Source organism: Rutilus rutilus, assembly GCF_951802725.1.
Source record: "Rutilus rutilus genome assembly, chromosome: 21".
In the NCBI taxonomy this organism is placed as follows: domain Eukaryota; kingdom Metazoa; phylum Chordata; class Actinopteri; order Cypriniformes; family Leuciscidae; genus Rutilus; species Rutilus rutilus.
In genome coordinates, this window is record NC_140226.1 from 30,198,365 (window position 1) to 30,215,611 (window position 17,247).

At 38.2% G+C, this 17,247-nt stretch overlaps 1 protein-coding gene across 1 annotated transcript; it reads right to left on the reverse strand.

The window, feature by feature from the left end:
- Positions 1 to 406: 406 nt before the first annotated feature.
- On the reverse strand, positions 407 to 16,861 carry msh4 (mutS homolog 4). The gene is made up of 18 exons (XM_084392623.1): positions 16,759 to 16,861; positions 16,511 to 16,626; positions 14,583 to 14,756; positions 11,660 to 11,789; positions 11,534 to 11,576; positions 10,002 to 10,069; positions 9,611 to 9,685; positions 9,282 to 9,346; positions 7,643 to 7,812; positions 7,264 to 7,400; positions 3,877 to 3,980; positions 3,642 to 3,766; positions 3,309 to 3,509; positions 2,936 to 3,054; positions 2,553 to 2,681; positions 2,229 to 2,403; positions 1,274 to 1,362; positions 407 to 1,166 (listed from the first exon to the last, which is right to left on the reverse strand). Exons 1-18 carry the CDS (start codon positions 16,843 to 16,845, stop codon positions 978 to 980), a joined length of 2,196 nt encoding a protein of 731 aa, XP_084248749.1. The 5' UTR covers positions 16,846 to 16,861; the 3' UTR covers positions 407 to 977.
- Positions 16,862 to 17,247: the final 386 nt, after the last annotated feature.

The following is a 17,247-nucleotide window of genomic DNA, read 5'->3' on the forward strand; positions in this document are numbered from 1 at the left end:
GGGGAGTAATCCTACTCTTGGAGGGCCACTGTCCTGTAAAGTTCAGCTGGTTCAGGTGTGTAATTGGGATTGGAGCTAATCAAGCTCTTACTAGGGATACCAGAAACTTCCAGACAGGTGTGTTGAGGCAAGTTGGAGCTAAACCTTGCAGGACAGTGGCCCTACCAGGACCGAGTTTTGACACCCCTGGGTTAGGGTACGATTGGATATTCCTAATCCTGGCTTAATCTAAGCCCTGTCTGTGAAACCAGGCCTATATCTCCCAATAATATGTCTTAGTAAGATGATATTTAAATGGCTAGTTTTTGTGATCAAAGTGAGATCAAGAGGTGGATCATGGCCAAACGAGTTGAGAACCACTGGTTTATATCACCTCGGACTGGAACACATGGACTCATATGGTTTTGGTCTCAGTTTACAATAACATTTTATTTGATTAGTTGAACAATTTAAACTTGCACTGTGAAAAAACACTTTCATAAGCAACTTCTAATTAAACAAAAAAAATTCTGTCTATCAGAACAACTTCCTTGACTTTGTTCAAGAAGCGTAATTTATCTATTTTCCACGAACATGTTATTTTCTCAAACGTTCCTAACCCCACCAACCCATTTCTCACCCCAGACCTCACTCCTCTATCTCTACTGACTCTGTCGCATTTTGAATTTCAGCCAAATACTGTCTTTTCAAGCCCTTCAGGTACTGACGTAGGCCCTCTGGGTCCAACCGTGAGTTACGGGCCTCACGGTTGGTTTTGGTCTCAGTTTACAATAACATTTTATTTGATTAGTTGAACAATTTAAACTTGCACTGTGAAAAAACACTTTCATAAACAACTTCTAATTAAACAAAAAAAATTCTGTCTATCAGAACAACTTCCTTGACTTTGTTCAAGAAGCGTAATTTATCTATTTTCCACGAACATGTTATTTTCTCAAACGTTCCTAACCCCACCAACCCATTTCTCACCCCAGACCTCACTCCTCTATCTCTACTGACTCTGTCGCATTTTGAATTTCAGCCAAATACTGTCTTTTCAAGCCCTTCAGGTACTGACGTAGGCCCTCTGGGTCCAACCGTGAGTTACGGGCCGCCTGCAGCAGTCTGGTGGCTAGACGATAGTCTGCCCTTTGTTTGCGAGTGGCAGGGTCACTATAATGCTTGGCCTGTGGACAAGACAATGGAGATATAAGGTAACTAACTCAGCAGGATATCTGTATATGAGTTTTCTCCTGTACCTCTAAGAGAATATAATTCATGAATCATTACATACCCACAGCTTTTGGCTGATGTTAGCTGCGAGAGTTTTGGCCTCCTGAATAACTTCTGGTGGTAAATTGGTCATCTCTGCTGCTCTTATACCTAAAAAAAAACAGCAGACAACATACTTATACTATGCCCTGTATGTACGTATTAATGTACCTCAACGTTTCTGTGAAAAAATGCAAGCTTTAGGACATAAAACTTAGTCATGATTGCATCTTTAACGGACCGCTGTCGCTTAGTTATGTGCATCTTGTCACTGTTTAAACTGCCCTGTCAATCATCTTATCAATTAAAATCCTCCACATATTAATTAATATCCTACCAAAACGGAGAGAAATGCAGTAGTACGGTGATCTACCAACCGTGGGTCTTTCATGCAGAGAACTCTCCTCATGTGTTTGCAAAATGATGCATTTAAAAGTTAATGACCAAACGTATCTTTATAAAAGTTCACAATGCTGTTGCAGATTAAATATCTTGTGGAAAACATTGAATAAATATATTTTCGTCAGGTTAGATACTGATTATTAATCATTCAAATCACTTCTAAAGATCTCTACTTAACCATCATTTTTGCACATCCGCCATGTTTGTAGTTTAACACTTTCATTTTTTTTTAACACATTCTGAGTTCTAATCGAATCCTCGTCTAACACGCAATGGGTTGTGGGCAATATTAGCCGTTAGAGTGTGCATCGATCTGCACTTCAGAGTCTAACCGGAAAGAGTAGACAATCCGGGTATCTTTGGAATACTCATTTCAAAATACTACGATTTGGAACACACTAATTCTAATTTCGAATACTATTAAGAACAGATAGAATGCGAATTGGAACACAGCAAATGTGTTGGCTTCACTTATTCCACACGTTCAACAGATATGCAAATGTGACTTATATAATTCTATACCACCATAGAATAGATTAAACAGTTTAGAAAAGCTTGGAATAGTCTTAACCCACCATAGTTGCGCTCCTCTGAATGTCCTCGGCTGAGCTGGTATGTGTAGATCACCTTTTCTGCTCTGCCATCTCCTCCGCGGACGTGCTGAACCTGCATGTACTGGTTCTCCACGTTGGGGTAAAGAGTTTCCAAGTGGCACAGTTCAAGAAAGTGCGTGGCAAAGAGTGTGAAGGCCTACAGCACAAGTTTTGTTAGCCACTTACTGAAATACTGTGAGTAGAGCAATGTTAGAATAACCGATCAAGTATGTTTGGTATATATGAATATTTATGTTTTCTACATCCCCTCTTCAAAATATACTCTTTATAAAATAAATACAGCACCTTAATACTGATGAGGAATTCACAGATACTGTGGCAGATACCAATGCCTTCCTCTGGACTGGTGCCTCGGCCCAGCTCATCAATAATGATAAGTGACTTCTTGCTTGCATTGTGGATGATGTAAGACACCTAGGAGTGCAAGTAAGTATTTAAATGAGAAAATACTTTAACTGAATGTGAAACTAGCTTCAGACCTATCTGTATATGCCACTATATAAAAGTACTGTGTGTAGTAGAAAATTACATGGAAATATTAGAATGAACACAAAAATACGTGTAAATACACATTTAAAGACTTGATACTATATTTTAAGGTTTCATTGATGAAATATCAATAAAATGTTCTTGATTAGCTGTATAAAACGGTTTCTTCCCCAATTTACCTCTTTCATCTCAACCATGAATGTGGAAGAGTTGGTCTCAAAGTCATCGTCTACTCCTATTCTGGTGAATATCTGATCCGCAATACGAACACAGGCGTACTCCGCAGGCAGAAAGGATCCTGGGACAAAGAGGACATTCTGAATAAGGTTGTTTTGATCACACAGGACTAGGAGACAGCTGGTGCTAAATCATGCAAATTTATCCTAGACCTAGAACCTACCCCAAACATGCCCATCATTACCCCACACAGACTTACTCTATACTAGTGGTGTTTGCGAGTATGGGAATAATAGAATGATCTAGTGAGCAAAAGAGTAGTAAATAAGTAACAAACAAATATGATTATTTTTTATAATAGCAACTCTTGTGTACCTATCTGAGCCATTATCTGGCAGAGGGCCGCCTGCTTAAGGTAAGTGGACTTGCCACTCATGTTGGGGCCTGTTAGGATCACAAAATTGTTTCCCTCAGAGATGTAGATGTTGTTGGAGATGGGTTGTTGCCCAGAAATGCGCTCCAGGATGGGGTGGCGACACTGCTTTATTGCCATTGTATCAGAGAACTCAGGACGCACTGAAGGAAACAAATACTTAAGTTAAGTAATAAAAAATAAATCAATGCTATCAGTATCTAAAGAAGGAAAAATTGTATGTCCTCGCATAAATGTAATAATCTACATTACGCCTTTATGGCGCTTAACATTACCGTAATCTGAGACAGTGCAGGCGTGAGCCAAAGAGAGCAGCATGTCCAGCATTGACACAGCATCAGACAGTTTGTACAGGCAGTGGATGTGTTCATAGACCTCATTCAGTAACTTGGACACAACCCTGCACATAAACCGACACAACCGTGCACATAAATACCATCTATGACTAAAATGATTTTAAAAAATATATTCTTGCACTAGTCATCTTACTTTGAGCTACCATATACTCACACATAAGACATGTGAAAAATGTCTTTCAAAGCCTCCTCACAGTGGTCATTCATTTTCATGAGGTCTACAGTGGTGAACGAGCAGTTGCTCTTCTGTCTGCTCACCTAGGGTTGAAGTTAAGCCCATTAGCACTTGTTCACATATTCATATTAGCACATATTCAACACTATAGTCCTGTAAAGCCTGACATATGAAATAATAGTCTGAAAAAAAATTTAATTAATTGAACTGCATATAATGTAGTTAAACACAAAAATTCTAATAAAAACAGGAGACTTTTAATAAGCATAAAAACATTCGCAGAAGAATCAGAACAGAAATAAGACACAAACAAGACCGACCAAACAACCAACCGAGGAAACCAAGCGCTTATATACACATTGAGATTTAGGCCCCGTTTACACGATGGGAAACCGCAGATATTTCCCTGCGTTTTGGCCTGTCATTTACACGAAAACGACGTTTTTATCCAAGAAAACGATCATTTCTAAAAACTCCGGCCAAAGTGGAGATTTCTGAAAACGCCGGTTATGTGTTGCCGTGTCAACTGGGAGAAATGGGGTTTTAGGTTCTCAAACGACACATTATGTGCCAGAAAATGCTTACGTCATGTGAGCGCCCTATGTTTAGAGTTTGTTTGGCTACTATTTGATCATGGATGCTGTTAAGGTGGTACTCATTTTTACTTTTGTGCAAACGTTTTTGGCCTGTTTGCATTTGCTTCGCAGTCTGTCCGCACAAACGAACCTCGCGCCATGTCTGTTGTTTTGAAAGGAACTGGAAGTCGCTCGTGCTATTCGTTGTTGTCGATTTTGAGGATTCTGATTGGCTTGCATGGCTTTATCCTTCTCCCTACACTGCCACCCATAGGTTTGGCATAATTATGATGTTGCTCGACGGCGTATTTATGCGGGTTGATGTAAACGACAACTTTTTTTGAAAACGATGTTGTGTGCACGATGTTATTTTTGAAAACGGAGGGGGAGAAATATTCGTTTCTCTAAATACCCGGCTATGTGTAAATGTGGCCTTAATTAACCAGACCAGAAACAGGTGTGGGATTAATCAGAAACTAATGACCAAGTAACAGGGAGCAGGGAAAACTAAACCAAAACACGATGAAGCTAAACATACATTGACGTCATATTTGATACTCAAATTTTAACATGATTGTTCTAAAAAAAATTATTTATGGATAATTAAACAGGGCTACACAGTGCGACATATAACATATGTGCAACACATTTAGTTTTTGTTTTTATGTCAAGCATGATCTGGAAGATTTAAAGATATAAAAGAAATGAATAAAGATATATTATATAAATATATGAAAGTATAATAGTGAAATATATAGCCCAGTTAATAATTTTCCTGGGAAACTATAATATGCATGAGAAAAATGGGCTCTTTGTGAAGGTGAAGATGCCTTGTTGATGCCAGAGGTCAGAGGAGAATGGCCAGACTGGTTTCAGCTGATAGAAAGGCAACAGTAACTTGAATAATCACTTGTTTCGACCGAGGAAATACTGGTGCCACTCCTGTCAGATAAGAACAGGAAACTGAGGCTACAATTCACACGGGCTCACCAAAGATTGGAAAAACCTTGCCTGGTCTGATAAGTCTCGATTTCTGCTGTGACATTCAGATGGTAGGGAAAGAATTTGGAATAAACAACAGGAAAGCATGGATCCATCCTGCCTTGTCTCAACAGTTCAGGCTGCTGCTGCTGTAATGGTGTGCTGGATATGTTCTTGGCACACTTTGGGCCCTCTAATACCAACTGAGCTGTTGCTGACCATGTCCATCCCTTTATGACCACAGTGCCATGTCATAACATGCCACATCACAGAACTCAAACTGGTTTCTTGAACATGACAATGATTTCACTAAACTCAACTGGCCTCCACAGTCACCAGATCTCAATCCAATAGAGCACCTTTGGGATGTGTTAGAACAGTGGGAGCTAACTGTCTGATGCTATCATGACAATATGAACCAAAATCTCTGCAAAATGTTTGAGCACCTTGTTGAATCAATGCCACGAATAATTAAAGAAGTTCTGAAGGCAAAAGGCGGTCCAACTGGCGGTACTAGCAAGGTGAACCTAATAAAGTGGCAGGTAAGTTTATCTATATATATACTCTATATTACTAATTGCACTGTAAGAAATAAATATTTTGGTTACATTGCCCCCAACATGTTTTTCAGCAGTGTTGATCATTTAAAGGCATTAGAAATGTCCTTATCAAATATGATATAGGCTTTATTATGGAAGCTTGTTTCCGCCAATGAATAATAAATAAATAATAATAATTGCGACTTTTTATCTCACAATTCTGACTTTTTTTCTCACAATTGCGAGATATGAAGTCAGAATTGTGAGAAATAAAGTCACAATTGCGAGATATAAAGTCAGAATTGCGTGTTATAAAGTCACAATTCTGGGAAATAAAGTCGCAATTGCAAGATATAAAGTCGCAATTCTGAAATATAAAGTCGCAATTCTGAGAAATAAAGTCGCAATTGGGAGATATAAAGTCAGAATTGCACGATATAAAGTCGCAATTGCGTATTATAAAGTCAGAATTGTGAGATATAAACTATTCTGAGGTAAAAAAAAAAGTCCGTCTTTTTTTTCCTTAGAATTGGACTTTATATCTCACAATTCTGAGAAAAGATGTCAGAATTGCGAGATATAAAGTCAGAATTGCGTGAAATAAAGTCGCAATTGCGTGTTATAAAGTCAGAATTGCGAGATATAAAGTCAGAATTGCGTGAAATAAAGTCGCAATTGCGTGTTATAAAGTCAGAATTGCGAGATATAAAGTTAGAATTGCGTGAAATAAAGTCGCAATTGCGTGTTATAAAGTCAGAATTGCGAGATATAAAGTCAGAATTGCGTGAAATAAAGTCGCAATTGCGTGTTATAAAGTCAACAACATGTCAGAATTGCGTGAAATAAAGTTGCAATTGCGAGAAAAAAAGTCAGAATTCTGACTTTATAACACGCAATTCTGACTTTATTTCACGCAATTCTAACTTTATATATCACAATTCTGACTTTATAACACGCAATTGCGAGTTTATTTCACACAATTCTGACTTTATATCTCGCAATTCTGAGAAATAAAGTCAGAATTGCGAGATGTAAACTCGCAATTGTGAGATAAAAAGTCGCAATTATCTTTTAAAATGTTTTATTTTGTGGCGGAAACAAGCTTCCATACTTTATAGGGTTAACCTATAGCCAGGAAAGTGCAATAAATGTCTATTGTCAATGATTATACTGTTTATCTTACATGCACACAGATTATGTATTTAATATATGTTACATTACACACTAATGAAAACGTTCAATCATTTTTTTAAGTTAATGTCTTTGCTCACTTTGATGAACTCCTCTGGTAACTTGCCCGCAGGTAAGACAACACCCTCCAGCCTCATCTGAATGAAGAAGCCACGTGTGTTGCTGAAACTTGTTCGGAGGGGTAGGCTGTACTTCTCTCCAAGCCGAGCCACCAGTTCTGATAATCAACAACACATACACATCAATAATGCTCATGTTCATGACTAACATAATAAACAGGATGGAATTTGGAAAGATCTGATTAATCACAAACTATATGGACTGCATAACCGATTGTGGCATTTCATTTGAACATATGCACACATGGCCAACCACAACCAACCACACCAAACTTACAAACTTTTTATTAAATTATGAACATTAAGAACATTAAGTTAGTTAAGGAGTTAAAGAGCTCACCTGCTATGTCATCGATCACCTCTGTGTAGGCTCGCCGTGCAATATCTAAGAATTCACTGACGTTGGGCCGCACAGCATAGCACTTTTGTGTGCGCATGGTCAAATTGCCTTTCATATAGCTGGTGTCATCATTAATCAGTGATTTGATCTGATCCAGAATGCTGTTAAACCTAATCCAACACAAACGTTAAAGATAAAATTGTAAAACCTGATGGACTGCATACTAGAGCTTAACCATCAAATGCACATATGAAAGTGCTGATTGAACTCTGTACACATACATGGGACTCTTTGTGCCTCCTGTGTTATTGCTGTATGCACGATAGGGCTGGACGATTTTGGAAAATAATCTAATTGTGATTTCTTTTACCAATATTGCGATTGCGATTATTTTTTAAGCTCTTTATCTTTTCTATTATTCAACAAAAACAAGCAATAAATCAATGTAAAATAGGGAAGGGAATCTTTAGGCACCTCATGAGCCGATACATTTTTTTTCTTTAATTGATCTTATTAATAAAACTTAAAATATTTAATTACATAATTATAAGTAGGCCTACTTATAATTACACATTAAAAAACTAAATTAATACAATTACATGTTAATAATTTTAACAAATATAGCTTCAAAACAAATAACAAAAGAGGGAAAAAAATATTACAAGCAATAAACAAAGAGTGCTTTCAGTAGCCTATTTAAGAGTAGGCTGTCTGAACGTTTTCATCTCTTTTGAAATTATAAGATGTGGTTTGTCCTGTCTGTTTAATAACTGACTGTGTCACATTAATTTCGCGTCATAAAAGCATTTTGAGATGCAAGTACATTTAACCACGTAGACAGAGCCGCATGCTCAAAAGCTCTTCGCAAAGCGCACGTGAGTATTTGAAATTGAAAGCAGCTTCTGTCGGTGATTTTTATATTTTTAATATATAAGCCAACTGCATTCCAAGACATATGATGCCTTAGTAGAACATTTGTAAGTAAAATACCGGCGGGCGAGACCGCGCACTACAAAAGTAACATCACGCAGACTGCGCGTATCTCATATCTTGTGCAATGAAGCCCGCGAATGTCCTTGTAATTCGCTTCAACTTTTCTGAACTTTATTAAAGATTATTTCTCGTAAGGTTCGAGTGGTGTCGTGTGTGTGTGTGTGTGTGTGTGTGTGTGTGTGTGTGTGTGTGTGTGAGACAAAGGAATTAGAAGCAAGCAGAATACAGTTGTTTATAAAGCACACGTATCTGTGTTTAAAACTAAGCTCAGACATAAATCTGAAATTATCTTAATCGATACAGAATCGTTGGAGAGAATCTATAACACAATATCACATAAATTAAACATAAACTGTTATTTCCTGTAGCCAGGTCTATGCGTCGCGTGCCAAGTTGATGCTTCATCTGCAATACAGACTGGTTTACTCTCGCGTGTCACGTGACCAGACTATAATCGCAGCATTGCGGTTAAAAAATCGCATTTTATCATATCGCGATATTATCGCAAATGCAATTAATCGTTCAGCCCTAATGCACGAAACATCATCAAATCATACTCATATTTCTTGTTTAACTAAAATGGTCTGTGCAAGATGTCATTACATATTCAAATGGTTCACATAGCTAAGTGTGCAAAACGTATTACCTGCTGTCTTCAAGTGAGGTACAGTATGCTTCCAACAAGGGTGTTTTGGAATGTTGCAGCATCGCCTTATAAGGGAGAAATTTACTTGCTCACATCGTTACTTATACTGACCAAAATGTTACAAATGTGATTTCATGTCTAAGTAATGTCAATTTTGATTTAATGTTGACTTTACACTGAGGTGAGATGGCTACTGCTCTTATTGGTAGATGAAAACATAAAAAGTTTAGTTAAAATATGGGTTCTTTGCAGATTCTGAACAGTCCTTTTAATGATTTTGAGTCTTACAGTGCTCTTTGACAGTATTTTTTTTTAAATGCCCACGTTACCTTCAGTGATGGGACCAGTTCTAGAATGTGCTTTAGCTTAATTATCTGCATTATTTTTGCTTCAGCCACCAGTACCTACATGGAAAAACATAAAAAGGATTATTAACTGTTAAACTATTGAGGTTCACTAATTCAAACAACAATGGTTTAAAAGTCATTTTGACTTTTAACTATAATATAAAACTATAAATATAAATTATTTACTATAATATAATTTTTTTTAAATCTTAAAGAGATATTTTTACCTGATTTATCTCATAAAAATAGTTTTATTGGTATAAATTAATGCATTTAGGTTGATTCAGTGATGTTAAATATTATTTTTTGACTAAAAAACAGTTAATTTAGATGTTACCATTTGTAGGTTACTTTTTTTCCAGTGTAGACCTACCGTCTCTTGCTTTGGGACCTGAACAAGAGCAGACAGCAGCTCATCTATATCCAGGAACTGTGCAATTGCTGTGAATAAAAGCACATCAATAATGTCCCACCATGGAGTGGTGCCAGGCAAATATTTAGGCATCTGGTAAACATTAATACATTACGATTATGGGTGCAATTCTAGGTAGGTGTGATCCAGGAAATGAAGAGCTATTAAGATCACCAACAAGTAAGGCCTGTTTCACACTGCACACATAAGCAGAAAGTAAGCAGTGCAGTGCATATTATTTTGGCACCCATGTTAAAGGTGCTCTAAGCGATGTCACGCGTTTTTTAGGCCAAAACTTTTTTTGTCACATACAAACATCTCCTCACTATTCGCTAGCTGCCTGTCCCCTGAACACACTGTAAAAAAACGCGGTCTCTATAGACAGCCCCGGCTCCACAAACGGCAAGAAAAACAAAAAACTGGCCCAGCCTGGACAACGAAACATAACAAACAGTGTTCCAGCCAATAACCGACAAGAATGATTTGGGGGTGGGGGTTGGGGGGGTTAGTGCGCGTGCACATGAAGGGGGGCGGGGGGAGTGGAGGAGAGGCATGAAGAGGGAAGTTAGCTAGAGGAGAGATGTCCTAGACAACGATAACGACTAATGTTAAAAATGTATATTCTTGTATATTCTATGAGATTTTTGACATGGCCGACACAGGACCAAAGAGACGACGTTCCGATGAACAAATAACAAAGAATAGGGAAAAGGAGAAGGAACGCGCGAAGTCCCGAATTTACATCGGAAAAGCGTTCAAAAGGTCGCGAGAAGAACTCCGCCGGCAGAAGGGCTTCCAATCCGACATTCAGGTGGCTATGTTTTTGCTGGACAGGTTAAATCCAGTTTGGTTTTTCTAAATGGTTCATGACTGTTTCAGGAAGCTCGGAAGGGAGGGGGAGAGGAAGGGATGAGGAGGACGGAGGGTCGAGCTAGTCTCCGTTTTGTTTGACAATACTTTGAACGTCAACAAGAAGTGATGTCACCCAACATCGCTTAGAGCATCTTTAACAATTTGCAGTATACGCTGTAAAGTTTTGGTACAGAAACTGTTTTTCTCTTGTGTTTTTGTTTGTGTCAATACTCAATACTTGACTACAAAAATTGTAGAGTTTTGGTTTGTAATTAGGCTAATACCTGAATGTAAATATGGCTGCTTCCTAATGTAAATTAGATTTCATGACGATCAAGTTTGCCATAATTCTCAGTGGACCACTCCTGATAACCATGGTTGAATACTCAGTACAGTGACCTAAAAATAACTTTTTTTCTGTATTGCTGTTATACAGTAGAAACACCATTAGTGTGAATGCGTCATCATTTGCAACATCAGCCTGCTGTTGCAAACCACTTACATGCTGCTTACACATGTGGTGCAATACAGACCTAATAAACATTTAATCGTGCTAAACTGCAGCTTCGAAGGGTAAAACCAGGAGGAAAAACAGCCTGAAACAAAGTCTCTAAAACTGACAAATAAAATGAAGGATTTACCATTCTTCAGACCAAAGAAGAGCTCTTCATTCTGCAACAGCTCCTGGAAATGAATCAAAGAGAAGATTATTTATCCAATGACAGAATAACTGAGTGAAACAAAACATACAGATAACAGGTGATCACCTCTATGGTGTCCAAACGTGAGTTGATAGTGACCTCATCCAGCAGGGGCTCAAGAATATTGGAGCGTAACCGCCGCTCCCCACCGGCAGTCTTAGTGTAGTTTAACACCCCAAACAGAGTGTGCTGACTTCTGCATATAACAGCATATGGTTACTGACATTAAAGTCGGCAATCGGCATGAAACAGAAGTTTTGATAGCCTTTTCTTCCTTATAATGACATATATCTGAGTGAAATGGCAAGAACAATGTAGGGCGGGACTTGATTTTGTTCATCAGGAATTGATTGGATGGTTGTGGTTTGCTACAGCTGTGATCTCATGTGAGTGACAGGTTGTCCCGCCCTCACGCCAGTAAACACATCATCAGAGAAGAGGGTCCTGTTTACACCTGGTATTAAGACGTGTTTTGTCGATCGAATCACAAGTGGACGACGCTAAATACAGGTGTAAACGGGGTCTAAAACGTTTTGAGCTTGTCCACTTTCAGAGGTAGTCGAAAACACATTCGAACGGATTGCTTTCGTAGTGTAAACACTCATGTGGTCGAATGTGTTCGAACAGCCACAAAAGACCGTCTACTCTCCACATACTGACCTAATGCATAAACAGGGTTTCCCCAGGTTTGATCACCCCAAATTTAAGACTTTTTAAGACCTTTTTAAGACCACTTTAATGAAAATTAAGACCTACATCGCACCCATTATGCAGTCGTTAAACACCAGATCAAATCCCAATAATGACTATTACTAACAAATGTTTTAATTAAAAATACATTTATTATTAAAAAAAACTCATTCAACAACACACTGCAAAGTGATGTTTTTGGTAAATATCAAACATTCATAACAATAAACAGATAAACTAACTTTTCAAATCGCCTTAGTAAAGTTTCTCAGCATTCAAATTGCTTCAACCATTGCTTCAGAGGGGTAGACAGGTAAGAGAGATATAGATAGTAGGGGTGTAACGGTTCACAAAATTCACGGTTCGGTTCAATACACTTGTGTCACGGTTTGGTACGTTTTCGATACAGCAAAAATAAATAAATGCCAGATAATTTTTTTTTTTTTTTATTAAAACTAACACACTTTGACCAATGATGGAGCTATAATAGACTCTTCTTAGGAGCATAAACAAAACAGCACCTTGGAAAAAAATGAAATGTAACCTAATATTGTAGTAGTTATAAACAAAGGTCTATTTTTAGTTCAGATTAAAATTTGAGGGCAGCAATTGTATTCATAATGTCAAAATAAAACCAACGTAATGTTACTTGAAAGCATTATAGCCTACTATTCCTGCCAAACTTCCATGGTTGCAGTTAGTGTTACTACAGTAAATCCATGGTGAATGTTGCTGATCTGTGGACGCTCGATAGTTCATTCATGGCACAATGTTTCTTCCTGGCTTCCACGCGCTGTTTAATCCGTTATAACGGAGAAATGTGAATGTTTCTCACTAGATCTCACAGCGATGTTATTACTTCTGTTGCGAATTCAAATGCTTTCTTTACTGGATCTCTTATTACCGCTGCTGTGTAACAGTGTTGCTTGATCAAGATCGCTCGCGCTGCACTGGACTGGTCCAAACTGATAAGCGGTCCTTCAACCACACAATAACGAGTAGCCCAGTTTCGTTCCGCTTACATTACGTTTGCACATTTGATGTTGGACAATGTTGTGGTCGCGCCGGCGTCTCTTACATTATGAGCGCGCTTGCCACGCGCAACGCGCCTACATTTGAAATAATGAAATTTTGGTAGGCAGGAAAAATGGTCCAACGAGCCGTTTGGTTTGAAAATGCGTACACCGAACCGAACGACACTTCCCCATGATGTCTCTCCTCTCGACTGATCGATTAGAATGTTGTTCCATTGCCGCCGGCGCGAAAACCCAAACTATTGTTTGAGACGTTCTCTGACGTTACACTAAACCCTGTTGAATTTTTTGAATAAATAGGCTAGTATAATGAAATTTAAGACCTTCATTAAAAAGATTAAGACTTGGACAACGGAATTTAAGACTTTTTAAGGCCTTAATTTAGGAACATGACATTTAAGACCTTTTTAAGACTTTTAAGACCCCGCGGCTACCCTGATAAATATTATGGGAAGTGCGTTAGCCAGACAGGATTTAAACTTTGTCGGCTGCAGACTCAAATTTGGTTTGAAGACGATAAACGTAACAAGCACAATGTTCTCTCACCATTCCTGATTTCCAACACACACTTACAGTGTTCAGCTGGTCTTGTGGCTATCAAAGCAGAAATGAAAGCTGCTGCTCTCCGTATGTTTTTCCATCGTCTCCGGTCGCGTTCATATGTAAATTGCGCGAGCTTATTTTGTCCATTAAATCGAAAGATCAGAAAAAGCCCAGACATTTACCAACCCATAGACCCTCCCCTCAAAGAAATCAGAACAGAAGTGGTTGAAAGTGGACAAAAGAGATGAATTAAAATAATAGGTGTAAATGAGTATGTCTCCCTTGTCTAGGCCTACTTGTGATCCGATCGACCAAAACGCATCTTAATACCAGGTGTAAACAGGGCCGAGAAGAGATGTCGTAGCAAGAGGGAGAGAGGAAGTTATTTTAATTAAAGATTATTGAGTGTACATGAATAAATAAATAAAAACATGATGTGCACATAGTTATATTTACAAAGTTTAGGCAAAGCTTTAAAAGCTGAAAAAAAGGAGCTGTCACTTCTGTCACACCAAAATGAAATCTGTGTGCTTTTTTACATTCTTTGTGTGTATTTAAATATGATAAACTGTGTGAAATGGAGCTGATCTTGGGGCAGAGGGTGTGTAGATCTTTGTGGATGACAGGTGTTCAAATTCTTTTGAAATCTGTGGAGTTATCTGTGGAATTCAGGTCAACTTAAAACTGCTGACACATAATGCTCTGTGTCTTTAATTTCTAACCTGTGATCTCTGTGGTTCACTACTAGTTCCAAGTTGCTGGCTGATATCGCGTCAATCATGGCCGTCTGCTCACTGCCAGTGAAGACCACTTTCAGTGACTTAGGAGCATATATTGAGTTCTGAACAAACTCGAAGTATTTTAGTAGGGCAGATGCAGATGCCAGGCAGTAGTATCTATAGACAGACAACATGTTTTACTTGTTATTGTTTTAGTCATATTCATCCTAATGATATGTCTTACAATCAGGGGTGAAATACTCAGTTCCTTGAGGGCCACAGCCCTGCAGAGTTTAGCTTTAACCCTAAATAAACACACCTGATCCAGCTAATCAAGTCCTTCAGGCTTATTTGAAAACTACAGGAATGTGTGTCGGAGCAGGGTTGTAACTCAACTCTGCAGGGCTGTGACCATCAAGGAGCTGAGTTTTGCACCACTGTCTTACATTTAGACAATTGTTATATTTATGGAAATACATTCATATCTCTCGTATGAAATGGAACTGAAACAGACAAATATTTCCCACTGTCACAGTGAAAGGTCACCTCTGATATAATGTCTATCTTGAGTCCATATAGGTGGAGTTCTTATACTAGTGCATCACTAAAAATTAAGGAGTCACGATTTTCGAATATTCGATTAGTTGATTTTATTATAGAATATCGAATAGGTTGTGCGATTATTGTCTTTAAAAAAATCACCATGTTTTCGGTTCTGATGCGGTGGTGACATGTTCATGTAACTAGAGGGTGACGCTGCCAATAACGCATCTAAAAGCTGTCAATCAACTCTCAGACAGAAGAAGAACACATTGTCTCACACCAGAGCATGTGAGTGGATTGGTAATATTTCCTCCAGAGCGGAGAGCGCCTTTCTGAAGATCCTGCTTCGCTCGCTCAGTCCCCTCAGCGCCGCTCGCTCAACCCTGTCCTTTCTGACGTGCTGGTTCGAAAATGTGTGAAATACTGTAAGTAGGGCTGCCCGTGCACGACTAAAGTTTTTTTCTAGTCGACTAGTAGTTGTTTATTTAAGCCATTAGTCTAATCGCATAATTATATTAATTGAATTACTTAAATATATATGGGAGAGAATACTAAACCATAATGAGCGTTTTCGTAATATATTGCCTATTCCACATCTCAAGCGCACGCATAAAGCTAGCTTGTCACAAAAAAACAGCAAAAGTAATGATTACGCATGAGACATTTTAATTGTTTATTAATAAACTAGTGTTTTCTGTGTCAGTGTCGGCTGCAAAGATAAAGTTGACGATGCTGACTCGCCAGTAAACGTGCCTATAGAGAGAAATGCACACTTCAGAGTAGCCCATTTCTTTTCGTTTTGAATTGTTTTGTTTAAAAGAAGACATTTCAAGCTTTCTATAGATATATTTCTCAGGTCTGTGAGGCAAGAAGCTTATACGCCGAGTTTCGGTTCATTTTTGAGACGAGCTCCAGTTCACGTGCAATGCAAGTGATCGCACCGGGGCCTCCGTGTCCTGATTATATTGTCTGCTATATTTGCTCCTTTAAATCCAGGCAATTGGTTGATGAAACATTTATTAAAATTAAGACACAATTTATACAAAATGAAATTCACGTTAAAGAAAGGCTTTATACAAAACATATATGAAACATCCGTTTAATTTTTTTAAGTTATATTTAAGTGTCACACCGCTCCGCTTCGCTTCGCTCACATGCTCTGGTGTGTAACCTATACATGCATCTGTGCGTGCATGTGGGGGAAGGGTGCGATTTTCGAATAATAATCGAATAACACCCAGCAATCTTCGAATATTATTTTTGCTTGAAATGCCCATTTCTACTACAAATCTTATGTATATCCAAAATCCTGGAACTAAAACAAAAATATGAAACAGATCCCTTGAAATGCATAAACCCCAAGTTTATCATAAAGATGGAGGGCTTACTTGGTTTGCACCTCCATCAGCACAGTGTTGAACTCAGGGACACAGAGCTGCTGTATGTACTCCAGGCCCTTCTTCTCATTGAAGTACCTCCTCAGAAGAGGAGTAAATGTGACTGACTGCACAGGTAAAAAAGGAAATATTCTGCAGTTAATAAGATTCTAATTCTAAAACTTGGTTAAAGATGTGTAAAAAATTGTCACCAAACCCTGATTTATAGCCAAAATAGAGATAAAAAACAAGTATGATACCGGGAAGATCTCAGTGATGAGGCTGTAGAGTTTTGTTCCTTGTCCTTTCACACTAGCAGTGTCTGGCATCAGAATCTCCAGAGGCATCAAGTTATGCAGCTTAGTAATTACCTGTATTAACATTTAAAATCATTGGTGTCAGTTTTACAAAGTGCATAGTCCTCTACTGCATTAACTTGTCAAAAACTCATTATCTTAGCTTTGCAAGTCCGTCGCACACGTTTTTTGCACTTGCTCTGCTGACTGAAGCAAAGTCTTTGACTGAAGCCATGAAAAGCAGCCGATTGCAGTACGAAACTTAACTGTTGCTCAGTGTAGATGCATTTTAGGAGTTGTACTTTTTATTCCAATTGTATTACTTGTATTCATGAGAATCAATCAGGTCAATCAATGAAACTTGTATTTTTTAAATAAGTTTTACTGATAAAGTAAAAGGTATAGAACCAGTTTATTTGTAGTGCACTGACAATAGTTTTATATAATTAGTTT

Coding starts and splice junctions, on each gene's coding strand:
- msh4 (XM_084392623.1), bottom strand. CDS start 16,845: ATGCCTCTGGAGATTCTGATGCCAGACACTGCTAGTGTGAAAGGACAA. Junction 3,981..7,263: donor TACCAGAGGAGTTCATCAAA/GTGAGCAAAGAC, acceptor CTTCAACCCTAG/GTGAGCAGACAGAAGAGCAA. Junction 3,767..3,876: donor ATTTTTCACATGTCTTATGT/GTGAGTATATGG, acceptor GTTTATGTGCAG/GGTTGTGTCCAAGTTACTGA.